Source organism: Protobothrops mucrosquamatus, unplaced genomic scaffold (assembly GCF_001527695.2).
Source record: "Protobothrops mucrosquamatus isolate PMUCROS unplaced genomic scaffold, P.Mucros_1.0 scaffold_273, whole genome shotgun sequence".
Lineage (NCBI taxonomy): Eukaryota > Metazoa > Chordata > Lepidosauria > Squamata > Viperidae > Protobothrops > Protobothrops mucrosquamatus.
This window is the reverse complement of record NW_015386349.1, coordinates 108,906-136,784: the sequence shown is the minus strand read 5'-3', so window position 1 is coordinate 136,784 and position 27,879 is coordinate 108,906. Positions and strand designations below refer to the sequence as shown.

The following is a 27,879-nucleotide window of genomic DNA, read 5'->3' as shown; positions in this document are numbered from 1 at the left end:
TGTCGATGTTGCTCTTGGACTTTGAGAGCAAACCCTGAGCCTAGAATTCCCTGTGTGAAAAGACAAACAGCATCAGGACTCTTCAGAACAGCACTTCAGTTCCAACTAAAAGGAAGTTCTAAGAAATTGGAGAAGTTGTACTATTTGTTGAGGGAAAAGCCAACTATCTAGGATGGTGAGAGGCCAAATGTCTAAGCCGAAGAGAGTCCCAATATTTCAGCATCTTCTCAGCGGCTTAAAGACCTTCCGGACAGTCGGCTCAAAGGGACAACAAGCCCACAACTATGCAATTCTTTTTCTCCTCCTTTTTGTGAAAATAGACAGAAACTACAGATAATTATCAGCAGCTAGCTAGCTTTGAGATAGCCACTTAAATGAAGGCACCAGGCTAGAAACTGGGAGACTATGAGTTGTAGGCCTGCCTTATACACAAAACCAGTTGGGTGACCTTGGGCCAGTCAACCCTTGGAAGGAGACAAGGGCAAACCATTTCAAAAAAAAAAAACTTGCCAAGAAAATTGCAGGAAAATTGACTTGTCCAGGCAATCTCCATGAACTGGACATTATTGAGAAAACTATCTTAGGCTGATCTAAAAAAAAACCTAAGTTGGGTCTAACTTGGTTACTACTTGAGTGGCAGAATTCTTGAAAACCCCAAGGATATTAAAAAGTTTTTAAAATATCCCAGAAAGAGATTAAGGAGACAGACCATTACACACATGCGTTCATGTAAGTCATGCATTCAAAAGAGCCTTTCTCCTTTTCTCTGACCAGCTCAGGATTGTGTGAGTCAGATCACAGCTCATTTTTATCCCCAAACCACCTTTCTGAGTTGTTTATAACTGAGACTGATGGGGTGGTGGAATTACTAACTAAAGGAGAGCCGGGCATAAAGAAGCACATCACATAGAGTTGCTCTCTTGGAGGAAACATCCTAGATCAGTCTAATAATGAAGCCTTATCTACTGGTTCCCAAGGGAATGTAGCCAGTCTGACCAGATTCTTGTAATATGGGTGATCAACAATAAAGAAATTGCTTTGGCTTAATTCAGGAAATTATTCTGGTTTCTTGCACCTGACAGATGGGCCAGAAATTACCTAGTGAGATTCCATGGTTGAATGAGAACTTGCATCTAGAGGCCCATGTCCTCTGTCACAATTCACAGCCAATCTACTGCCTTGAGTCTGGCCTAGGAGAATACTACTTCCCTAAGGAGTCTAGGGGTCTTGTTTTTCCTGGGGGACTCACCGCAGGAAGGGCAAAGAAGGAGATTCCCAGCAAGGCGAAGCAGGCTGTCAGCACCCGGCCCAGCCATGTTTTTGGAACCTTGTCCCCATAGCCGATAGTGGTGAGTGTGATCTGAAATCACAGAAGGAGATGCCAGATAAATTTTATAGGAACCTTCTCCTTCAGCCTTCATTACAGGTGCAGTAGCTAAATTTGGTGTCGCTGCAATGAAAGCAAGATATAACTGGTTAAAGACATATTCATCTTTGTTTTAAATATTACCTTGGGTTCAGGACATCTTAACTAATAAATTATAGGGGATATATAGTTTTTTATTTTTATTTTATACTTATGAATGTTTTCGATTTATCACCCAGGTAACAACTGTACTAACATAGTAATAGAGGAGTGAGTAAATGCTATATTTTGTGATTCATTCTGCTACTTAGTATACTATTGCATGTTTTTGTTCTTTTTAACTTTTGCTGGTCAGTGTCCAAATAAATATTATTGATTGGTTGATACCGTGACCATTTCTTTCCTGGCATCTTCCATCCCTCTAGGCCAACAGCAAAATCCACTGCTCCTGATTCCTGTCCCAATTGATTTATCTGAATAAAAAATATACCTGCACGTAATGGTGGGATTCAAATACCTTAACATCTGGTTCTCTGCATGGATGCAGGCCTGGGCCTCCGAGGCCTAGAACGGACTTCCGGAAGTGACATTCACGCACTTCTGGCAGGCCGTTCTAGGCCTGGGAGGCCTCCTCCAGGCCTCCGAGGCTGAGAACAGACTTCCAGAAGTGATATCAACGCACTTCTGGCGGGCCATTCTAGGCCTAGGAGGCCTCCACCAGGCCTAGAATGTACTTCCGGAAGTGACATCCACGCACTTCCGGTGGGCCGTTCTAGGCCTGGGAGACCTCCTCCAGGCCTCCGAGGCCTAGAACAGACTTCCAGAAGCAGCATGGGTTCAGCCGGTTCTCCGAACTCAACAAAATCTAGCTACCGGTTCTACTGAACCAGTGCAAACCGGCTGAATCCCACCACTGCCTGCATGGCACAGGGTTCTTGACAGAAAAAAGAAAACTATTTTACAAAGGAGATATACTGTATCTCTTCCTGTTAGGTAACGACAGTACTAGTTGCTGGTTGGGTTACAACCTTTCAGTTTACAGTTTGTTTCCCAGTGTAGCTACCTATCACATGTCCTTTTCTTGAAGATCAGCCATCCCCAACTTAATGTTCTACTGACGAGTTGGGATACCAACTTAGCATTGGAGGCATCTCCAGGAGTTCCAGTTCCAACACAGCTGGAGGTCCCAAATAGGGACACAGCTATCCAGTTCATACAGGATATCTGGATAGCCCTGAATCAATCCTGTGCCAATCCTGATGTTTTGGTGGCTTTCTATTATTCATTCCCATGTCAGTTTGTTCTTAGGTTTTCAGTTCTTCCTCTTGCTTAGCAAAAAAAAAAAAAAAAGGGGGGGGGGAAAGNTTGCTCGGAGAAGTCCTGTAATGAAGGGAGAAATATTCACCAGGTTGCATATTTCCAAGTCAGAAATCCACAAAATATGGTGCAGGGTCCATACTGGTCAAAAGTGGAGACAAGCTTTTTCCCTTGAGTTTGACAACACCCGCCTGACCTTGTCAATTACTGTATTTTCTGAGTTGGACTCGAATGTTATTGTGAAGTCGTGTCCAACCCATTGCGACCCCATGGACAACGTTCCTCCAGGCCTTCCTGTCCTCTACCATCTTCTGGAGTCCATTTAAGATCACGCCTCCTGGTTCAGTGACTCCATCCAGCCACCTCACTCTCTGTCGTCCTCTTCTTCTCTTGCCCTCCATCTTTCCCAGCATCAGGCCCTTCTCCAGTGAATCCTTCCTTCTCATTAGGTGGCCAAAGTATTTGAGTTTCAACTTCAGGATCTGGCCTTCTAAAGAGCAATCAGGGTTGATCTCCTCTAGAACTGACCAGTTTGATCACCTTGCAGTCCAGGGGACTCGAATACAATGCCCCCTTTTAAGTAGGTTTCATCAGCGAGATGGGTAAAGTTGGTGCATCTCCTGAAGCTTTGCCCTACAACCTGCATCTTCCCCAACCATGAAGAGCAGCAAAGCCTGCTTCATTTCTTTGAACATCTCCACACTCGCTCCTTTTCATTGCACACCTCTTGGAGGACAAAGGCCAAGACAAGAGCCATGGAGATGATCGGGCTTGGGGTGCTCCACATATAGGATTATTACTAGGGATGTCTGGAGATCTTCTCTCTCTCCCTCTCTCTCAAGAACGCTCAAATCACAGCAGCTCCAAACGTGGAGCTGTTCCTGCTGAGCCTTTTCTGGGTGAGTGAGAGAAGGTGGGGGGGAAACTCCATTAGAGATTAATTATCAAGGAGAAAGCTCAGGCAGGCGTATCCTGACCTTTCATCTGCTCTGGAAAAGAAGGCGGCGTGAATTGACCAGGGGTATCAGATGGGAAGAGGACAGCATCCTCATTCAGGAAAGAGGAGGCCAGAGCTGTGTCCCTAAGATAGTTTTGTGTGCCAAAACAACTGCGTGCATCCTTTTTGTCTTGCCCACCATCCATTTCCAGCTGTTGTTGGAGGCCTCTCAGCCCAGGAGTTGAATGGCAGGGCAAGGCTGCGAGAAGGAGACCTTTTGTTGCATGGATCCTCTGGAACACAGAGATAACGTGGTGTCAGAAGCTTCATCTTTCTGACCACAATAGCAAAGGAACCAATCCAGACAGGAGGGCAGAATGTTGCTGGATCAGACGTGATTCTGCAACATAAAGTGCACGGCCAACGATGCCAGAAAAGAAGATTTGGACTCGTGCTTGTGGCTGGAGAAGGAAGTTGGACTGGAAAGGAGGTCATGGCTTAGGATGGGGCTGGTGTGTGTGTGTGTGTGTTATATCTACCCTGAACTGCACAAAGCACAACTCAAAGATAGAAGAATACGGAAGTGCCCATAATGGAACAATGGATTGTGAAGGTGGCAGAGCTAATAGAAAAAGCAAAATTGGCTTGTTTGACTAAGGAGGGAACAACAGTTACTTTTAGAGACAACTGGAAACCCTTTGTGGACTTTTTCTGCTGAAACTGGACAAAAATGAATTGGCGACTTTGGGATTTATTGATGAAAACGTTTGTTTGTGGGGGGGAAGAGAACCACGATGCGCAATTTTGTAACGGTTGCAAAGAAGATTAGAAGTCACTTCTTTAGTTATCTTTCTTTTTCTTTGGTTATTGTCCCTTGTTCTTTTATATCTTTCTTTTTTTTTCCTACTTTCTTTTTTATGTTTCCATAGCTTTCTAAATCTTACATAAAATGTTCTCTTAATAAAAATGTTTTTTTATTTAAAGAAAGAAGAAGAAGAAGCAAACTGCTAACTCAGAGTCTCAGCTACGTTTGGAGGAAGGCAGGGGGTCATGAAGACTTCCAAGGATTTTTTAGAAAATTTACTTGCTCAGCAGTAGAACAGTACGCTTTGCAATTATTCTTGCAAATGCTTGGAAAGGTTGTCAAAAAAAAAACCAACCCAGTATTTTTTTTTAATTTGTGATGGTCATGTGATATCTCCTTGATGATTTTTTTTTTGCAGAGATAAATTTCATCACTAAGCAAAGAATTGAACGCTCTCCAGAGTTAGGCTTATTAGACTTTGTTACAAGACAAAACCATACACTTAAAAATAAAGAACTTATTATCTCTTGAATTTTTCGCAGCAGCCAAAACAATAATTACACAACATTGGAAAACTCCAGATAATGATTGAGTTGTGGATTAGCAATGCCTCTTCAATTGCCACATTAGAAAAAAACATCTCAGATAAAGTAATGAGATTTCGGGAACAAAAATTAGGAGGAAGAGGTCCATTGGATATGCCTGTCGCCTTGAGTTATTTGTAAAAATAATAAAGGTGGGTGGAAAGAAATAATAAATAAAACCCAACAGTTTTATTCAATTTTATTGGATTTTATGATTTACCTTAATAGCAATAGATTATGTTTTAGTGTACTTTTTTATTTATGGCACATTTTTATGTGTAAAGTACCTGTCCTTTTATTCCCATTGTAATAGATCTTTTTATTCTACTGCCCTGAAAAAAAGTCAGAAGCCATCACCTTTATCCAGCTTAACTACAGATGCTGCTTTTACCCCCATACCCAACCTTGCAGTGAGAACACCTTAAATTGTCCTTAGCTGTAGTCCTATCCCAAGTAAGAAGTTCAGGAATGAAAGAGCTACAGGAAAATGTAAATCTGACCTGTCAATCAAACCTAAACCTCTCGGTCCACGTAATAGAGAGAGCCACTTGCCTCTGGCATGTGCCAACTGCCAACTGAACTGCTAAGAGAAGAAAGGAGTTTTGCCAATTCTCTTCTCTGAAAAAAAGAATTTTGTCATTCAGATAAAGAGGATTGGGACAGTGTACTTCATAAGTCCAGGAATGTAGGAAAGTGAAACAAGGCACATTGAGGAAAACCTTAGGGATACTTGCTATGCAGTGTTTCTCAACCTGGACAACTTGAAGACATGTAGACTGCAGGTACCAGAATTCCCCAGTCAGACATACTACATGGAGAATTCTGGGAATTGAAATCCACACATCTTACAAGTTATCAGGTTGAAAAACACTGTGATAGAGAGAGATAGAAGGTCCAGCCACCACATTCAGACATGCGTGTGTAGGCACATCACTATATCTGCAGTACTTCAAAGGGTCCAAGGCTGTGCTTTTCACAAATACGCATGAGTTTGTTAATATTATCTGGCAGTTATGGAATGGAGCCACAAAACACAAACTTGCAATTGCTTGAGGAAAGAAACTTATTCGGACATTCCTTGGCTTCTAGCATTGGTCACATTCTTTAAGCAGGGAAGGCGGGAGGAGAAGAAAAAGAAAAAAATCCAGGAGGTTCCTTTTTTTTACTCACCTGGATCAAATTTGCTGCAGGTGTCCTTCTCTTCTCAAAATGCTTTTGTCGATGTTGCTCTTGGACTTTGAGAGCAAATCCTGAGCCTAGAATTCCCTGTGTGAAAAGACAAACAGCATCAGGACTCTTCAGAACAGCACTTCAGTTCCAACTAAATACAGTGTTTCTCAACCTTGACAATTTTAAGGCATGTGGACTTCAACTTCCAGAATTCCACAGCCAGCATTGCTGGCTGTGGAATTCTGGGAGTTGAAGTCCACATGCCTTAAAATTGTCAAGGTTGAGAAACACTGAACTAAAAGGAAGGTCTAAGAAATTGGAGAAGTTGTACTATTTGTTGAGGGAAAAGCCAACTATCTAGGATGGTGAGAGGCCAAATGTCTAAGCCGAAGAGAGTCCCAATATTTCAGCATCTTCTCAGCGGCTTAAAGACCTTCCGGACAGCCAGCTCATAGGGACAACAAGCCCATAACTATGCAATTCTTTTTCTCCTCCTTTTTGTGAAAAAAGACAGAAACTACAGATAATTATCAGCAGCTAGCTAGCTTGGAGAGAGCCACTTTGGTACCATAATGAAGCACCAGGCTAGAAACTGGGAGACTGGGAGTTCTAGGCCTGCCTTATACACAAAACCAGTTGGGTGACCTTGGGCCAGTCACTTTCTCTCAACCCTTGGAAAGAGACAAGGGCAAACCATTTTTAAAAAAAAAACCTTGCCAAGATAATTGCAGGGACTTGTCCAGGCAATCTCCAAGAACTGGACATTGTTGAGAAAACTATTTTAGGCTGATCTAAAAAAAAAGCTAAGTTGGGTCTAACTTGGTTACTACTTGAATGGCAGAATTCTTGAAAACCCCAAGGATATTAAAAAGTTTTTAAAATATCCCAGAAAGAGATTAAGGAGACAGACCATTACACACATGCATTCATGTAGTCAGGCATTCAGGAGAACCTTTCTACTTTTCTCTGACCAGCTCAGGATTGTGTGAGTCAGATCATAGCTCATTTTTATCCCCAAACCACCTTTGTGAGTGGATTGTAACTGAGACTGATGGGGTGGTGGAATTACTAACTAAAGGAGAGCCCTGCATAAAGAAGCATGTTACATAGAGTTGCTCTCTTGGAGGAAACATCCTAGATCGGTCTAATAATGAAGCCTTATCTACTGGTTCCCAAGGGAATGTAGCCAGTCTGACCAGATTCTTTTAATATGGGTGATCAACAATAAAGAAACTGCTTTGGCTTAATTCAGGAAATTATTCTGGTTTCTTGCACCTGACAGATGGACCAGAAATTACCTAGTGAGATTCCATGGTTGAATGAGAACTTGCATCTAGAGGCCCATGTTCTCTGTCACAATTCACAGCCAATCTCCTGCCCTGAGTCTGGCCTAGGAGAATACTAGTTCCCTAAGGAGTCTAGGGGTCTTGTTTTTCCTGGGGGACTCACCGCAGGAAGGGCAAAGAAGGAGATTCCCAGCAAGGCGAAGCAGGCTGTCAGCACCCGGCCCAGCCATGTTTTTGGAACCTTGTCCCCATAGCCGATAGTGGTGAGTGTGATCTGAAATCACAGAAGGAGATGCCAGATAAATTTTATAGGAACCTTCTCCTTCAGGCTTCATTACAGGTGCAGTAGCTAAATTTGGTGTTGCTGCAATGAAAGCAAGATATAACTGGTTAAAGACATATTCATCTTTGTTTTAAATATTACCTTGGGTTCAGGACAACTAATAAATTATAGGGGATATATAGTTTTTATTTTTATTTTATACTTATGAATGTTTTCGATTTATCACCCAGGTAACAACTGTACTAACATAGTAATAGAGGAGTGAGTAAATGCTATATTTTGTGATTCATTCTGCTACTTAGTATACTATTGCATGTTTTTGTTCTTTTTAACTTTTGCTGGTCAGTGTCCAAATAAATATTATTGATTGGTTGATACCGTGACCATTTCTTTCCTGGCATCTTCCATCCCTCTAGGCCAACAGCAAAATCCACTGCTCCTGATTCCTGTCCCAATTGATTTATCTGAATAAAAAATATACCTGTATGCAATGGTGGGATTCAAATACCTTAACATCTGGTTCTCTGCGTGGATGCAGGCCTGGGCCTCCGAGGCCTAGAACGGACTTCCGGAAGTGACATTCACGCACTTCCAGCAGGCCGTTCTAGGCCTGGGAGGCCTCCTCCAGGCCTCCGAGGCCTAGAACAGACTTCCAGAAGTGATATCAACGCACTCCTGGTGGGCCGTTCTAGGCCTTGGAGGCCTCCACCAGGCCTAGAATGTACTTCCGGAAGTGACATCCACGCACTTCCGGTAGGCCGTTCTAGGCCTGGGAGACCTCCTCCAGGCCTCCGAGGCCTAGAACAGACTTCCAAAAGCAGCATGGGTTCAACCGGTTCTCCAAACTCAACAAAATTTAGCTACCGGTTCTACCGAACCAGTGCGAACCGGCTGAATCCCACCATTGCCTGCATGGCACAGGGTTCTTGACAGAAAAAAGAAAACTATTTTACAAAGGAGATATACTGTATCTCTTCCTGTTAGGTAACGACAGTACTAGTTGCTGGTTGGGTTACAACCTTTCAGTTTACACAGCTTGTTTCCCAGTGTAGCTACCTATCACGTGTCCATATCTTGAAGATCAGCCATCCCCAACTTGATGTTCTACTGGTGAGTTGGGATACCAACTTAGCATTGGAGGCATCTCCAGGAGTTCCAGTTCCAACACAGCTGGAGGTCCCAAATAGGGACACAGATATCCAGTTCATACAGGATATCTGGATAGCCCTGAATCAATCCTATGCCAATCCTGATGTTTTGGTGGCTTTCTATTATTCATTCCCATGTCAGTTTGTTCTTAGGTTTTCAGTTCTTCCTCTTGCTTAGCAAAAAAAAAAAGGGGGGGGACAGGTTTGTTTGTTTTTTTAAAAAAAGGGGAGGCACACTTACTGTCATGTATCTGATTAACAAAACACTTAAAAGGACTTTCAGGCATATTTTCTCCTAAAAGCATTTATTAAGGTTACAGAGATGTCAGTACAGCATGGTGGAAATGCTTAGGTCTGGCTTCTCTTCCATTACGCATATACATTCCAAGCATTCCCCCCCCCTTTTGGAGTCATGGTTCACATCTTCCAATCAGCTTGGAAGATGTGATTTACTTCCGGTTTCTTTTTCCCGGGCTATCCTTATTCTCCTCCCTTTTCTCTGTTGCCTGGTTTAACTATAAAAATGCCAGACAGTTCTGCATATTGTCAAAGCAAGAATATACAGTATTTGCAGCGTTGACACTTACCGTACCCCACCACAGGGAGTCTGCATAGGTGAGAAAATCATCATTGGCATCTTTTTCCACCAGGTAAACCAGGAAGGAGGAAAAGATAAGGACAAGGAACCCAATGTACCATGCTGTGATCAGCTCCTGCCGGAACCCACCAGAGAAAAAATAGTTTTCAGCAAACAAAACCAAAGAGAGAAGACAGAAACCTAACTAACGACTGTTATCGCACCAAAACAGAATATATAGTTCTCCTTCTTCCAATGTTATCCAATGGCATCACCCCTGTAAGGAAGGTTACTCTTCCAAGCTGTGGATGGATTTGAATGTTTCTGGTCCTGTTGACCAGTTTCAACTCTCCACCAGCCTGGCCTACTGGAATAGCTAAGGAGAAGGCAAAAGCTTCATTTAGGTTCGGTCTGCATACCTGAAAGCTGAGGGGACAAGGGAGCTAATAAACCCCATTTAGTCTCTACTTTCCTACACTGTGGGAAAGCACCCGGCTTGTGCGTGCATTTGCAGGTAGATAGGGTGCAAGTAGAAGTGACAGGGTGATTGGACAGCTAGGCAAAGTTGGGAATTGGACATGAACGCCAACTGATGGACCCCTTTCATCCCTCATGGTAATACGGGATTGATGACACGGGGCTAAATAAAATGCCAAGAAAGGTCACTTTAGCAGAAGAAAAAAAAAGCACCATCTGCCTGAATCATGGAACTTTCTTGTATTACCACAGAGACACACACCAACACCAACACACGCGCACACACCTGCTGATTCCCTGGGGCATTTGAGAATTGCGAGGTTTCCCTAGCGTGATGTAATGTTACTCACTATACTTTCATCTGTCCCTTTCTAATTGCTTCCACTTTGTAGAGCAGCGGTTCTCAACCTATGGGTCGCAACCCCATTTGGGGTCGATCGACCATTTCACGGGGGTCGCCAAGCAAGGCTGTCCGCCATTTTTTCCCCCTTTTCCGGCGGATGCCTTACCTCCCTTGGGCTGGGCCAGCTTGTGGTCGGCCTGCTCCGTCTCTGCCGCTTGCCAGCTACGCCTCGGCCGGCGCAGGGGCGGAACCACGCATGCGCGGCGCTCCCGGGCAGGGAAAGTCCTCGACTTACGACTGATTGGGTAGTCCTTGACTTACGACCGGTTTAGTCCTCGACTTACGACCGGTTTAGTCCTCGACTTACGACCGGTTTAGTCCTCGACTTACGACCAGTTGGGGTCGCGGCATTAAAAAGGTTGAGAACCACTGTTGTAGAGAATGCCACACTTACGGAGAAAGCCTTTCAGAGCTGCGCAACACTTGCACAATCCCTGTTCGCTCCAGGTTTTCCAGTTGCGCTTTCTCAAGGTGCCGCAATAACTGCCTGCCCATCTTTTCTTGGTCCCAGGGAACCCCTGAATATTTTCCACCACACAGCATTGGGATGGGGATGGGGATAGTTGGGGAAGAGAGTTAAATTGAAAGCTGCTTTCTTAGAAGGAGGCAGGGACTTGTTAGAGATACCTCCAGGAAATTTCAACAATTTCCTCTCAGGAACTTGGTGCTGTCTTGCAAAATCGGGACCCGGGTGGAGCAAATTAAGTCACATCACTGCACAGAAAAAGCAATCTGGTTCTGACAAGGACTACACTGTAATAGCTTTGCTCCCTCTGCCATCCGTCTGGTAAACTCGCAAGATTCGTTTCTCTCGCCATGCACGTGGATACTTAATCTGAACTGGATTGTGTTGTTTCTCTGTGTTGTATATTATATACGGGTATATGTATAATTTGGTATTTATTTATTTATTTTTGTCATGTTTATGAAGGGTATATCAGAGGTGGTGACTCTTTCAGAGCTGTAGGCAACAAAATTTCATTTTAATGTATGCCGATTAGTGAACATTCAAAGGGACAAAAAAGTTTCTATTCTATTCTATTCTGTTCTGTTCTAATTATATTCTATTCTTATTCTGTTCTGTTCTGTTCTATTCTATTCTAATTCTATTCTATTCTATCCTATTCTATATTCCAATATCTATTTTAATTCTATTCTATTCTATTCTATTCTATTCTATTCTATTCTATTCTATTCTATTCTATTCTATTCTATTCTATTCTTATTCTTATTCTGTTCTATTCTATTCTATCCTATTCTATATTCCAATATCTATTCTAATTCTAATTCTAATTCTAATTCTAATTCTAATTCTAATTCTAATTCTAAATCTAAATCTAAATCTAAATCTAAATCTAAATCTAATTCAATTCTATTCTATTCTATTCTATTCTATTCTATTCTATTCTATTCTATTCTATTCTATTCTATTCTATTCTATTCTACAAAGGTCAGCTTCTACAACCAAGGAGAATCTGGGTCCATATGCATGCAGAGGTTGAAATCTTTTTTTCTCCTGCTCTTTCATAATGTGTATTCGGTTACTCCTGCAATTCCCTCTCCCAAAATGGAAACAGAAGAAAAAAGCAGGTGTCTTTATTCCCATCTCTGAGAGCAGATTCCTGGGCTTCGCTTGGGCTGACCTGCCTCCAGGGACTCACCTTGCTATGGGCATAGACCACTGAGCCAAGAAGCTTCCAAGTACCGCCACGGCGGTCCATGCGCACCATGCGTAAGATCTGCAGGAAGCGCATGCTGCGTAGGGCCGAGGTAGCAAAGATGTTCCCCTGGGTGCCAGCTGCAATGACGGCCAGAGAAGCAATAAAGACGATGAAATCTGAAGCACAGGAAGAGAAAGGAAAGAGAAGGCAACTTACGACCTGTGGTCCAAGCAGTAGCTTGATGGGTGCATTGCACAGACATCAGTTCCTCGGGTGCAAAGCAAAGAAACCAACTTCAAAGAAGAACTAAAAGTCACCCTTGGATCAAGCACCCCTTTAGACTTGTTATCCCCCTATGGGAGTGGAGAAAAACATGCCTTTGAATTACAAAATCAGATGAAATATATGATGTTCTCCAAAATACGAGGTTGCTCTTCTGTGCCATTTGGCTATTTAATAATAATAATAATAATAAAGTTGGAAGGGACCTTGGAGGTCATCAAGTCCAACCCCCTGGCTCAGGCAGGTAACCCTATACCATTTCGGACAAATGGCTGTCCAGTTTCTTCTTAAAAACTTCCAGTGTTGGAGCATTCACCGCTTCTGGAGGCAGGTTGTTCCACTGGTTAATTGTTCTAACTGTCAGGAAGTTTCTCCTTAGTTCTAGGTTGCTTCTCTCCTTGATCAGTTTCCACCCGTTGCTTCTTGTCCTGCCTTCAGGCGCTTTGGAGAAGAGCTTGACTCCCTCTTCTTTGGGGCAGCCCCTGAGTTACTGGAACACTGCTATCATGTCCCCCCTCGTCCTTCTCTTCGTTAAACTAGACATACCCAATTCCAGCAACCGTTCCTTATTTCTCAAATCCCTAGGGAACCTTAAAATATATATTAGCTGGGGGGACTTAAAGTGTCAGTCAAGGGTTCAAAGTCAATAGTCAAAAACAACTGTGGTCTGAAATAGCCTCTGGGTATCCAGAGAACCATGGTTGATCAGGAGAGGGAAAAATGGCAGCTGGGAGATGAAAGGCACCATCTCTACAACTATATCACAGAGTAGAGCTATCTGAGATTACATCAAGGTTTTTTGCACAACAAAAACATCCAGTCTTTTAAAATCTTGTCAATGGCTGGGTAGAAATAATTAAGCCTTTTCTTAACAATTATGCACCTATCAGAAAGACAAGCCCAGGTTTGTCCCAGGCTTGAGAAGAAGATAATTCACTTGATCTTAGAGGACCAGGTGTGTTTCTGGCATCTAGACTTTTCTGATGACCACAACAATGGGCCAAAGGTGTCTTCCCATCTTGGCCCCAAGAATATCCTGCTACCAATCCTGTCCCACCTACTTTCTCTGATTTAAAGAGAACGTGGTATTTCATCCTGGTAACCTAGTCAATTCACCTTCAAGCACATCTTCCTGGAAGATTCATGGATAAGCTATGTCAGTGTTTTTGGTGACAATACAGAAGTGGTTTTCCATTGCTGTCTTCCAGCAAGTTTTTCTCAACATCTTTGCCTAGCCTTCAACCGTAATATTCCCTGGTCCTGTCCTAGCCAAGTCCTAAATAGATCCAACCCCATTTAGTTCCTATGCAGACCAAGTTGCCCAAGTGCTTTCATCTGTTACTCAAATGGAAAAAGGGAACCCTTGCCAGATGCCTGCTTGAGGTTATATAAACTCCATGAACTGCATAGTTCAGATGACTTTGAGTGAGGGAGAATTAAGTGATATAGCTTATATATCTGGTGGGCAGACAAGAAAGTCTGCAGATGGGCTTTCTTGGTGTTGCTGAATTTAAACACAAGCAACTTTTTCAAATGACTGGAATTGAAATCTTACAAACTTTGAAATCATCGGTCTAGAGCAGTGGTTCTCAACCTTTTTAATGCTGCGACCCCCAACCGGTCGTAAGTCGAGGACTAAACTGGTCGTAAGTCGAGGACTAAACCGGTCGTAAGTCGAGGACTTTCCCTGTCTGGGAGTGCCGCGCATGTGTGGTTCCACCCCCTGTGCCGGCCGAGGCATAGCTGGCAAGTGGCAGAGACGGAGCAGGCCGACCACCAGCTGGCCCAGCCCAAGGGAGGTAAGGCACCCGCCGGAAAAGGGGAAAAAATGGCGGACAAAAAAAATGGCGGACAGCCTTGCTTGGCGACCCCGGTGAAATGGTCGATCGACCCCAAATGGGGTCCCGACCCACAGGTTGAGAACCACTGGTCTAGAGGTCATCTTACGTACCTGGAAGTCATCATGCTAAGTATCTAGAGTAAGCATCAAGCTGTAGTTTCTGTTTAGGGGTTGTGTTTATCAATATATGGTTCAATGCATTGAACATATCCAGAAAATAGGACAACTCCATGTGTTGTGTGAATGTAACCAATATGAATCTACAACTACAAATGATAGATGTCACAGCTGTCTGGAGTACAGGATAATGGAACTTTTTCCATTCTCGTTCCTCCTCTTCCCCCCAATAATGATGGGGCGCAACAAGAATCCTTCTGACGTGCCTCCCCATCCCCATCAGATGCTTACCGATGACACAAAAAGGTTTGCGGGCAAACCGGAAGCGACCTTGCCATCCTCGATAACGACAGCAGCAGCCCGCCGACCAGACACGGACAATGTATTCCACTCCAAAAACAACAATCATGACAAATTCCTACAAGGAGAAAAGAAGGGCAGAAAAATCCAATGTGAGGTTTTATGCACGGAGGGCAGGCAGAAAGAGTGGTCACAGAAACCCCAACTTACTTGAAGGACTTTAGAACAAGAACTGTGCAGCAGGAACAGCATGTAGATAGGTAGATAGGTAGATAGGTAGATAGGTAGATAGGTAGATAGGTAGATAGGTAGATAGGTAGATAGGTAGATAGGTAGGTTGGTAGATAGGTAGATAGATGGATGGATGGATGGATGGAATTGGGTGGGTAGGTAGGTAGGTAGGTAGGTAGGTAGGTAGATGGATGGATGGATGGATGGATAGAGATAGATAGATAGATAGATAGATAGATAGATAGATAGATAGATAGATAGATAGATAGATAGATAGAAAGAATTGGGTGGGTGGGAGGGTAGGTAGGTAGGTAGACAGACAGACAGACAGATAGATGAAAGAATGTGTGGGGGGAGATAGATAGATGGTAGATAGTTTCTTCAATCAGCAGTATATTTTAATATATAAAAAATATTACTAAGAGATTATTTGCAAGAATTCTGGAATAAAGAACTGGACTGTCCCGTATTAACAAACCAGTGGCAAATACTGTTATAGAATATTCAGAATGTTTCTTATGATCATAAGAGAATAATTCAAACAAAAGATTTTTTTCCCCCACATTATCCTCATGAGAACTTTTTAAAGGCCTGGCTGTCGACCTGTTGGCCCTTTGAGGCAGTCCGGACAAGAAGCACCACAAAGATCCCTAGCCCTGTCTTTACTTTAGAGTTACAACAAGAGACTGAACACATTTCTCTCATCCTTTCCTTTTACTCTCTGGAAAAATAGAGAGAGTCCCTTCCAAAAGGCTTCCGGTGTCCTCCCTCCTTTTGTGGACTAAGATACATTACACATGCAAGTTGTCCAGTCTGTGACTCTTTCTCCTGTCTCCCAAAGTCATCCCATTGCGCAACCTCCTCATTACTGAAAAGTGTAAAATGGCTGACAGAAGACTTACTCATAGGAGATGGGTCTGTCCCAACATTGCCCTGTTTCGATTCAAAATCCATCAGTGAGTTCAGTTGGTCAAAAAAAGATCAATACCTTTAAAGATGTGGGCACACTTTCAAATTGCGAGGGGAAGACTTATGGATGTATCACTGTATGAAGACTTGAGCATTTAATTGGGGGCAGCAGTGGGGCTCACTGTTCAATGTCGGGATGACAGCTTGAGCTCAGATTTAATATCCAGGATGGCTAATAACAGGGTCGCTTTTTGTTTACAAACTGACTCTTATTGATGTAGCACAAAGACGAATCAATATTGTTCGGTGTGCTCAAGGTTTAAGCGTGTCTTGAAACATTAGGCAGAATCATTTCCCATACCCAACATGATGTTTTTGCCGTTTCCTTTTTAAGTTTTCTCCTCGTCCCTCCACATCTGTCTGCGCATTCTCTTCTTTCTTTTCCTTTTGGAAATATTTTCTGTATTTTAAAGGTGGCAAATAAAACAAACTAAAAAGATAAAGGGGAAAGATATTCTACCTTGGAATATTAAAGGCCGGGTCGAATAAACCACAAGGAAAACCTGTGAATTTCACAACTCGTTTGCCCGTTTTCCAAAGGCATTCAGCAATCTGAATTTCCGCTGACTTGGAAAAACTTGTCACAGGAAAGGTCAGATAAAACTCTACTTCTGTTCTTCTTATCAAGGAACTCTTTCCCTCTCTCTTCTTCTTTTTTATAGTTGCAACCGTGGTGTTAATGACCCAGCATTTTGACCAGACCGCATAGAGGCCGCAATCAGAAACGAGGACTCCAAAAGGGCAGGATAGCATAGGGAGCTGTTTGCTAAATATAAATGTGCTCGTTGCAACTCATTGATCCTCCCTACACAAAGGCAGGACCTCAGCAAAGACGTCTATGGAGCAAAGGGTGGCATTTCATGCTGCTACTGCAAATTCACTTTTGAACAGACATTTTGGGGACACGTCGGGAGAAAACTTGGCATGCAAAGGCCTCCATGGGTGCCACGTTCCCTGGGGAACAATAATTCCTGACGTGGCCTTTTCAGAAGTTGCCTGGGGCTAATACCAACTGGTCGGCCGATTATGAGGTTTTTGCCCTGCCTTGAATTACTCAAGTAAACTGGGGTAAATGGGAGGCTACAAAGGATGGATAATTCAGGTCCGATAAGATATAAAGTGACCATATAAGGTGGGGAAGAGAACATTGGAGAGAAGTGGGGTGGTGGGAACAGGAGAAGTCAACAGAGTTGAAGGAGAATCCTGAGGGATCAACTACCTGAGGGATCAACTCTCTTGTTTCTGAGTTCTCCTTCTTATCTGGTTAGCTAATACAGTCTGTGTTTAAAGATGATGGGAGGTGGATTCTAAATGAGGGTCAATCAATCAATCCTTTTGATGACAGCATTAAATTGATGCACTAAATCCAGAAACTGATTCTGCAATCTTCCATCTCTTGGGCTAGTCTGGCATCCTTTTTTTTATGTCTTTCCAGGATCAAGAGTTTCTCTTCTCTTAATGTTTTTCTATTTATTCCTCAGTTCTTTGTCACAGGTTAACGCTACGATTTGATTATTATTTGATTATTTCTGTATATGCATCATCTGATTATTTTGAACAGCAGATGCGTCTTATTATTTTTATTCTTAACTAGCTGTACCCGGCCACGCGTTGCTGTGGCTCAGTCTGGTTAAATGGAAAAGAAAGAAAAAAGAGAAAGTGCACATTTCTAATAGGTTTAATTTCACAATGCTTGTGGGTATACAATATTTTTTGTTGTTCCATTGTCTGTGCATCAATTCCAACGCAATGTCACACGAAATAATTCAATCAAAATGAAAATAAATCGAAATCTATGAAAATTCAATTTAACAATGCAATCGGAAACATTGAAATGGAATCGTAAAATTGGAAATTTGGAAATCGTAAATGGATCGTAAATCGGAAACATTGAAATGGAATGGTAAAATCGTTGCGTGTGTTGCTTTTACGTCCAACAGATGGCGCTGTTTTTCAAAAAAAGCATGTTTTTACCTGTCACAGGTGTGACATCTATATAATATAGGTATATAAAAACACGCGCGTATTCAAATGCAACGTTGTGTTAAAATTTCAAAGCAATCGGTGAAGAACTTTCGGAGATTTAAGATTTTGAACAAACGAACATTTACATTTTTATTTATATATAGATAGATGGCGCCATCTTCCCAGGCCTACCTGAAGCTGCATTCAAAGTAAGGGCTCCACCACTGGCTTTTCTCCTGGATGGCGGGCTCTGGCACAAATGTCCATCATTCCTGGTCCAATGGGAAAAACAAAAAACTGGACCTGCGGTCTTGCCCCCCAACTGGTCTCGCTGCAGCCCTCTTTGCATGAATCAGAAAAGGCCTGTTTTCCTGCAGTGTCAGCTGTGGCCTCCTTGTCACCTCCCTCTCTATTTTTGTACAAACAGGTACCTATTTTGCTTACTATGGGAAAGTCACACGGACCTTCTTAATTTAGTTTTCATCTCAGTTAGAAGAAAACCAGCGTCAGCTCTTTTTGAGAGTTTGGGGGAAAGTTGCTAAAAAAGAGAGATATCTTTCTTTCTGAGATTTGCCTTCCTCCTTCTTTCCTTCCTTCCTTCCTTCCTTCCTTCCTTCCTTCCTTCCTTCCTTCCTTCCTTCCTTCCTTCCTTCCTTCTTTCCTTCTTTCTTTCCTTCCTTCCTTCCTTCCTTCCTTCCAACTGTCACTTGTTTTTTTTCCCCTGTGCAGATGAAAACAAGCAAGTTGTGCTGATGGCTGAAACATTCAAACTATTTGTCTTTCTTCTTCCAGCCTGTCCCTTCTATGAAACGGGACTGTCCTTCTTCCCTTCCCAAGACATAGTAAGAGATCGTCCCATTTCCAACAGGGAAGGCTTCACTGAGGGTTTCTGAATGCTGCGAGGATTATTATTATTTATTTATTGTTGAACTCTGACTCATGTCTTCGTTGATCATCCCTTGTCTCCTTTCTGGCCTCTTCACTTTCTAACCCTGTCAGGTCCATCTGGTGTCCTTCCTCTCCCTGCTTGGCAGTTCCTTGTCCCTTAATTGCAGACCGGTCCCTTCATCCATCTCTCTGTTTTTCCTGGCACCTCCCCGACAATTATGTTCACTTTTCCAGCTTCATCATCCAACTCCTCTCTGAGGAGTTCTCCTTCCCCAATCAGTACCACCTCATTGCCCTTGCTGCCTTGCCTTGCAGGGGCTTTAAAATTCTCATTTCTGCAGCAGCTTCTTAAATCCATCTGCAAACAAGCCCAAACTCAAACTCTCACTGTCTTTAATAGGTCAATTGGAGCGTGCCCCTTAAACTGCTGCTTTCTGACAAACACGCCAGGCATCCCTTTGATACTAGAGAAATAAATCAATAATTAAAGGATCTAATAAACAGTTATATCCCTCTCCTTCTGCCACAAAGTATGCCTTTTCTGCTAGGGGCTGCGACACGCCTACCGTGAGGACAGAGGTTTCCTTCCCCCCCCCCCAGTCTTGCCAAATCAGTCTCTCCCTTTTAACTTTCTCCCACACACAGCTATTAATCCCAGCCATAACCTTTCATTAGTGTCAATGGGAGATTTCCTTTTTAGGGCTAATAGCAAAGGGGGGGTGGCTGCACTGGAGCGGAAAAGGGTTACCTCGTCCTTCCCAAATGCTGTACTGGTAGTCCTTGACTTACGACCATTTCTTCAGTGAGCATTTGAAGTTATGACGGCATTGGGAGGAAAAAATGAATTATGACCAGTTCCCAGAGTTGTAATCATCTCAGCATCCCTGCGGTTACGTGATCAAAATTCAATGCACTAGGCAAATCTAGACCGCATACTAAAAAGCAGAGACATCACCCTGCCAACAAAAGTGCGTATAGTCAAGGCCATGGTTTTCCCAGTTGCAATGTATGGATGTGAAAGTTGAACCATAAGAAAGGCTGAGCGCCAAAGTATGGAGGCCTTTGAACTATGGTGCTGAAGAAGACTCCTGCGAGGCCCCCTGGACTGCAAGGCGATCAAACCGGTCAGTCCTAGGGGAGATCAACCCCGACTGCTCTTTAGAAGGCCAGATCCTGAAGTTGAAACTCAAGTTTCTTCTTAAAAACTTCCAGTGTTGGAGCATTCACCACTTCTGGAGGCAGGTTGTTCCACTGGTTAATTGTTCTAACTGTCAGGAAGTTTCTCCTTAGTTCTAGGTTGCTTCTCTCCTTGGTTAGTTTCCATCCGTTGCTTCTTGTCCTGCCTTCAGGCGCTTTGGAGAATAGCTTGACTCCCTCTTCTTTGGGGCAGCCCCTGAGATACTGGAACACTGCTATCATGTCCCCCTCATCCTTCTCTTCGTTAAACTAGACATAACCAATTCCAGCAACCGTTCCTTATATGTTTTAGCCTCCAGTCCCCTGATCATCTTTGTTGCTCTTCTCTGCACTCTTTCTAGAGTCTCAACATCTTTTTTATATCGTGGTGACCAAAACTGGATGCAGTATTCCAAGTGTGGCCTTACCAAGTCATTTTAAAGTGGCATTAACACTTTACGTGATCTTGATTCTATCCCTCTGTTAATGCAGCCTAGCACTGTGTTGGCTTTTTTGGCAGCTGCAGCACACGGCTGGCTCATATTTAGGTGATTGTCCACTAGGACTCCAAGATCCCTCTCACAGTTACTACTATTGAGCAAGGTACCCCCTATACTATACCCGTACATTTGGTTTTTCTTGCCTAAATGTAGAACCTTACTTTTTTCACCATTGAATTTCATTTTGTTAGATAGCGCCCAGTGTTCAAGTCTGTCCAGATCTTCCTGTATCCTAACAGCTAATTTCTCTGGCTGTGAAAGAGATGGCAGGAGATGTGTGCTTTCAGACTTGTAAGATTCTGCTAATGTAGCCTTACGATAACACTGAATTAGCTCATTGTGTCCGTTTCCTGTCTTGTTTACCTGAGAGGGCTGACAGGTTATTTGAAACTGAATGATTTGCAACTGATACCTCTAGTCTCCAGAGGTTCATTTTGTCCTAGCCCTGCTGGCTTTTTATACAGCATTAAAAACCTGTTTTTCCCTCAGGCATCCAGGCTAGGATGCTAAATGCACCCATCTTGGAAGAGGCTATGATAGGGCTTGACAAGCAGATGGTATGTCTGGGCTTTTTAAATTTTTAATGGTCCTTTTTATTGACTGTTTTTACTGTCGTGTTAGCTCAACAGAGCCAGTCCAGCTAAATAAATAAATACTACATATTTATATGCTGGGGAATTCCGGGAGTAAAGAAATCCATACATTTTAAAGCAGCCGAAGTTGAGAAACTTGCCCAATCTCATCCCTTCTGTAGCAATCAAAAGCAATGACTATAAGAACTTCTCTCCCCCATATGTTTCTACAGAGAAGTTGGGTTCACAATGCACTAAACCAGACGTGTCAAACACAAGGCCCGGGGGCTGGATGCGGCCCGTGAAGTGGTTTCATGTGGCCCACGAAGCCATCCTGGAAACAGTGAGGGAACGGCCGCCGCTGCCTTGGCCCTGGCCCAGGCCGGCCGGGGGCCAATGTACAATTTTGTGGTGGCCATCTATGCTGAAACACATTCAGTCTTAGCTCCATAAGCCTCCCCCCTCTGCATGGTCTGAGAGGAACAGTGAGGCTCCTCCAGTAGACCATGCCTTGGCGCTTGCCCCGGTCCCCCCCCTTCTGCCAGAGACCCTCAGATCTACCCCAATCATGCCCAGGCCCCCACAGGCACCCTTGACGCGAACGATGTAGAGCTGGCCATGCCCACCCAGTAGGCCACACATACTCCATCCACGCCCACCCAGTAGGCTGCACCCACCCCGGCCACACCCACTCGGCCCCCTGAGGGCAACCGCAATGCTGATGCAGCCCTCAATGAAATTGAGTTTGACACCCACCCCTGCACTAAACTGTAAAGCTCAGTTACTAAAGCAAAATGCGCATGAGTCACTTCCCAGGCAATGCTCAAAGAACCGCCATTCAACCAGCAGGCTGAGACAATGGCTGGTTTCTCAGAACATGTGGAGCCTCAGATGACTGAGTATGGCTTTAACCAAACAACATAAGGAGAAAAATCTCAGAAGGTTGCTGAAGAAAGAAGGAGGAGCTGTCCCTTACCAGGATGAAGAGATACTCATTGGCAAATGTGTGATGCTCGGGAATAGTTGAAAACACAGATAAAATCAGACAGCTGAAGACCAGGATAAATCTGCAAGAACAAAAAGGAGGAGAACATGGGTTAGCCCAAGCCAGAAACCCCGAGAATTCTTGTGGTCATGTGAACACAAGACTTTCTGGTACCACAACTTGTTTGAGAATCAAATCTTGGAGTGAGTTAGGCCAGTGTTCCCACTCAAACTGCGCAAAGCTTCTCGTGATCCTCTGGGGATCCCAACCCATAATTGGAAAAAACAAAAACAAAACTCCAAAGGATCTGAAGAGGTTAGGGAAATGTCCTGAAAACAGCAAAGTGAAACCTGAGAGACACAAATGCAAACATCTTCACTTGGAGAAAGAAGTCAAACCCACAACTACAGCTGGACGCTAGTTATGCGCAAATAGAACGTTACAAGGGCATTTGATCGAGGGCTGAATGTGAATCAGGAATGTAACCCGGCTGCAAAAAAATGTCGGTTTTAGACTGTAATAATAAATATATGCTTGTAAGATGTATTAACTCTACTTTATTCGGCATTTGTTGGCTCCCGTCTTGAGTATTTGTCCAATTCTGGACACTGCGTTTTTTGAAAGATACTGGGGGAAAAATGCAACAGATATAGAGAAGATTGGGAGCTGTGGAACTGGAGAAGTAAGATCTTTTGGATAAGAGAACCATATCCCCAGACATGGAACAGACTTCCCTTTATTGAATGGATTCAGACAGAGGATGGATAGCCATCTCGGTGCAGAATGGGACAACTTAATGCGGCCAAGTAGGATGGCTAGGCTGAGAGAGAGGAGCTCCATGACTGAACTTGGTCTAGATCAGTGTTTCTCAAACTTGGCAACTTTAAAATGTGTGGACTTCAACTCCCAGAATTCCTCCGCCTGGGAATTTTGGGAGCTGCAGTCCACACATCTTAAAGTTGACAAGTTTGGAAAAACAGAGATAGATGAAGGTCATGCTTGAGGAAACCAACACCAGAGCTGTGAAATGTATTTTATCAGGCAAATACTGATGACCAGAAGGGCAGAAGAGTGAAAGGGAAACACACAACATACAATCAAAACAGTGAAAGGGAAACACACAACATACAATCAAAACACTGCAAAGATGCTGCAATGACTACTATTAAAGAAGTTTTTTGAAAAGTAAAAACAATACAAATTTTTGAAAAGTAAAAACAATACAAAAAGAAAGTAAAGTGATAAGAAAGTAATAAAAAAAATAGAAAAAAGAAAGAAAAAAAATATGAAGGAGTGACTTCCAACTACACAGTAGTTATAAATGCATTTATATTTTCTATCTTCCTAAGTTTATATCACATCTCCCTTCTTTCCATATTCTACCCTTTCTCATCAACAAACCCATCAATCATAAGTCCATTTTTTCCATTTTCAGCAAAAAAAAAATCCATAAAGTGTTTCCAGTCACTAACAAATGTAGCTATTGTCTTTTCCTTAATCAACAAGTCAATTTTTTTCCATCTCTGCAAATTCTGTCAACTTCACCAACCATTCCTCCATTGTAAATAAAGATCCGGTAGTGGCCGTTAGCTATTTTAAAAAAAAAAATCCACAAACTGCTGGAAAGAGGATCATTGACAATTGCATTTTCAGTCTGCTTGTTACAAACGGTCCCTAGGGGAATTACATGGAAAGAGTAGAATAGAATAGAGCTGGAAGGGATCTTGGAGATCTTCTAGTCCAATTGCCCGCTCAAGCAGGAGAACCTAAGTTTAGAATCCTTGCATTGTCACAACAGAGTCTAATCCAGCTCCCCCTTAAAATCTGTTGAGCCTTATTAAGCACCAGTTTAGCATTGGTTGTTAGTTGACTAGAGTCTTGTGTGTAAACTTGAATAAATCTTATGTGCTGTAACCTTACAAATCATCTTGAGTCTTTGCGTCTGGCAGAGGGTTTCACAAATACCAAACTAGATCAGTTTTCATCTTGGCTTAATCTTTTCATTTTCTGATTCGGCATGTTGAGAGAATCCACCTTATCTGGTTGGTTGATTTTCAAAGTATTGAGCAAATCCAGGAGGAAGGCTAATTCAGGAACCAAATTAAGTGTGAATGCAAACTTTGAGCAGCTTGGGAAACACCTTCCAACATTTTCCCCCCAGATAATAAACATTTCACCGTTTCAAATCTGCCTGTATGAATCTTTTCTGACTTGAGGTATGTTTTTTATGACTCACTTGTTGAGCTTTCCAGCCTGTCTGCTGGCTATTTTACTAGCTCCAACTGATTAGGTGAGTTATTGTTGGTTCTATCTCTTTGTTACAGTAAACTGCTTTGATTTTTTTTAAAAAAGCATTTAATAATTTTAAAGAATAAGGAAAAACAACATTCCTCCCCATGACTGGACCTAAAATCTTTTTTGGTTTCAAATCATATTTGAAATGTTAAAGAAATATTTGAGTGTTTCAAGTTATGGTATGGAAAATGTCAGGAGGACCTACCTCTGTTTTTCTTCCTTCTTTCTTTCTTTCTTTCTTTCTTTCTTTCTTTCTTTCTTTCTTTCTTTCTTTCTTTTTCTTTCTTTCTTTCTTTCTTTCTCTCTCTCTCTTTTAGTTCTTCTTTCTTTTCCTTCCTTCCTCTTTCCTTCCTTCCTTCTTTCTTCCTCCCTCCCTTCCTTTCTTTGTCCTTCCTTCCTTCCCTTATTCCTTCCTTCTTTTCCTTCCTCCTTCCTTCCTCCCTTCCTCCCTTCCTTCTTTCTTTTCCTTCTTTCCTCTCTCCTTCCCTCCCTCCCTCCCTTCAATAATAATAATAATAATAAAGTTGGAAGGGACCTTGGAGATCATCTAGTCCAACCCCCTGCTCAGGCAGGAAACTCTACACCATTTCAGACAAATGGCTGTCCAGTCTCTTCTTAAAAACTTCCAGTGTTGATGCATTCACATCTTCTGGAGGCAGGTTGTTCCTTCCTTCCTTCCTTCCTTCCTTCCTTCCTTCCTTCCTTCCTTCCTTCCTTCCTTCCTTCCTTCCTTCCTTCCTTCCTTCCTTCCTTCTTTCCTTCCTTCCTTCCTTCCTTCCTTCCTCTGACAGTATAAACAAAAGCAGGCAGCAGCATTCATTTTGTTGGAAATACTAAAGAAATGTGAGTCAGATACTTTGGCGCCTGTGGACGGCATCTTGCACCAAGTTGGAAACTGAAGCCCAGGCCGAAAGGTGCTGAAAAAAGAGATTTGAAACTCATTTCATGCTGAGTTGGAAAAGGCCATGCCTGAAATTCAAACCCACCGGATTTCAATTCTGTCGATACCCAGTTATTTCTAAAAGCTGAGAAAACCTGCCGTCAAGCGAAATAGATCAGTGTCTTTGCATTTCTCTTTGACAAAGGAAAGAAGGGGGGATCCTGATGAAAGGCAGGAAAAGGCAGCCAGGAGAAATCTCCATGGTTTTAGCAGGATGTGGAAACAGAGACTGCAAAAGCTTCTAAGAGGGACAAGAAGAGAGGAAAGGACAGAGATTGTGGAATTAGAACACATTTAACACAAAGTAAGAAGAATTTAAACAGCAAAGAAAATTAAGGGATCAGTGCAGAGAAAAAGAAAATAAGAGAAAAAGAACAAGAGAAAAGATATTTAAAAAAATAATTTTCTCCTCCATTCAGACAAATATTAAACGATCTCGGTAGCTTAACACCTTCTCTAGTTTTTTATTTTTTTTAAAAAAAAAACACCTCTTCTTCCCTTCATCCATTTCTTACCAATCAAAACAATTGTAAAAACATATTACTCAGCCCTAACCAGCAAAACTCTTTTAGGGCTACCAGAAAAAAACCCAAGATATATATATATATATATATATATATATATATATATATATATATATATATATATATATATATATATATATATATATATATATATATATATATATATATATATATATATTTAACCTTAATCAAATGAATCCATTTTATATTCTAACTTATCCCTTTCCCTAAGAAATAAAACAAAAGAAATCTCTCCAGCTACATCCTCTGTTATTATACTGTCATATAAGGAACGGTTGCTGGAATTGGGTATGTCTAGTTTAACGAAGAGAAGGACGAGGGGGGGACATGATAGCAGCCTTCCAATATCTCAGGGGCTGCCCCAAAGAAGAGGGAGTCAAGCTCTTCTCCAAAGCGCCTGAAGGCAGGACGAGAAGCAATGGGTGGAAACTGATCAAGGAGAGAAGCAACCTAGAACTAAGGAGAAACTTCCTGACAGTTAGAACAATTAACCAGTGGAACAACCTGCCTCCAGAAGCGGTGAATGCTCCAACACTGGAAGTTTTTAAGAAGAGACTGGACAGCCATTTATCCAAAATGGTGTAGGGTTTCCTGCCTGAGCAGGGGGTTGGACTAGATGACCTCCAAGGTCCCTTCCAACTTTATTATTATTATGATTATTATGATTATTATGATTATTATGATTATTATGATTATTATGATTATTATGATTATTATTATTTCCCACCCACTTCTATCGAATGTTTGTTCTCCAAAAAATTTGAATTAGCTATGCCAAATCCCAGGGTAGAAATCTTGACTTATATAGAACTTACAGAATACCAGAGTTGGAAGGGACCTTGGAGGTCTTCTAGTCCAAACCCCCTGCTTGAACAGGAACCCCTATACCATTCCAGACAAATGGCTGTCATGGGTCAAACTCTGGCAGCAGAAGCTCCAGGCTGCAAAACAGCCTCTTGGCTGCTGAAAAGCAGAGCCTTTTGGTAACGGCACCCAACATTTTGGGACTTCCTGCTCAGCAACTTTGTTATTTTTTATTATTATTATTACATTGTGAACCCCCAGGCCATTGATTAGTTCCTAACAGCACCAAAGGAAGCTTGAATTGCCTGGTCTGTGTCTTTTCATTTAAGATTGCAACTGCTGTCATCCTCATCCATCACCAATGTCTTTTCAATGCTGCCCAGCATCCATCGTATTCTTCCAGCAAATCATGGCTCTTAATGGCACAGAGATATTTATAACTGCCTTCTACGAGAACACTTATTTGCAATTAAAATCACTGTCTTTACTGTTCTGCCATTTTTATTTTGTCCTTTAGTATAGATGCTTTCCCCCCCCTCCTCTCCAGCTTTTGCATTTTAGTATTTTAAGCCATCAGCCTTTCTGTAGCCATCTCATAAAAGGCAAAATAGAAATGCTATATATAAAAAACAAAGGCACTCCAGACATGGATTGAGATAGGAGCCAACTCATAGTTGTGGGCTGCTGCCAACATTGTGGGGTTGTGGCAGTCCAGATCACTTGCATTCCCCCCCCCCTTATGCTACATACTAGAAAATGGCATTATTTGATTCCGTACACTGAACACCCCCCCCCTATCAGTCTCTTAGAATAATTAATCATAAAGGTGCACAGTTCCATGCCTGCCATCTGAATAAAGCCTTTTGCTCAAAAAAAAAAAAAAAAGGAACGGTAATATCCCAAACTGGACTAATTGATGTGTCAAAGCAAAGCCCTGTGAAAGTGCTCACTTGCTTTATTACCCAGGTGTCCTTAAAACAGAAAAATATCTTTGGCACAATTAGCGGCGAAAGGAATAAAAGGGAAAACAAAGATTGCTGAAGACAAAGAAATGAGATGTGTGCAAAAATATATTTTCCCCCTGATTCAGCAATTCTAAATATGGAACATGGAAAGATTAGGCCACAAGCTTGCATAACGGCTTACAAAGACCATCCATCTCCCAGGTCAGCATCCTGCCTTAGAGACTTAACAGTAATAACGCTAACTACATGCGTGCATTAAAATTGGGCATATTTTTTTTTACAGATGATGAGGGGACAAAACAAAATGCTGAAGACTTTGACCATTCTGGAGGACTTTGGTTGTCCTTCCTAGCTTAAGACAAGGAAAAACAACCCAGAACCCTTACAAAGGAGAGATCTACCATTTTTTGACATTTGCCCATGTTGGCCATGTTTTCTAAGAATGATCAGCCAAACGTATTGGAGATTTGTCCATTCTTACTAAAGGATAT

At 42.4% G+C, this 27,879-nt stretch overlaps 1 protein-coding gene across 1 annotated transcript in view; it reads right to left on the bottom strand.

Annotated features, from left to right (window-relative positions):
• The window catches only part of KCNQ4 (potassium voltage-gated channel subfamily Q member 4), a 97,338-nt gene that overhangs the window by 24,571 nt on the left and 44,888 nt on the right, over nt 1–27,879 (bottom strand). The window contains exons 2-7 of the mRNA XM_015831683.1: nt 21,831–21,921; nt 14,545–14,671; nt 12,015–12,190; nt 9,484–9,609; nt 7,629–7,739; nt 6,180–6,275 (exon numbers count right to left, since the gene is read on the bottom strand). Of these exons, the coding sequence (XP_015687169.1) occupies nt 6,180–6,275; nt 7,629–7,739; nt 9,484–9,609; nt 12,015–12,190; nt 14,545–14,671; nt 21,831–21,921 (727 nt within the window). The remainder of the gene's footprint in view (nt 1–6,179; nt 6,276–7,628; nt 7,740–9,483; nt 9,610–12,014; nt 12,191–14,544; nt 14,672–21,830; nt 21,922–27,879) is intronic.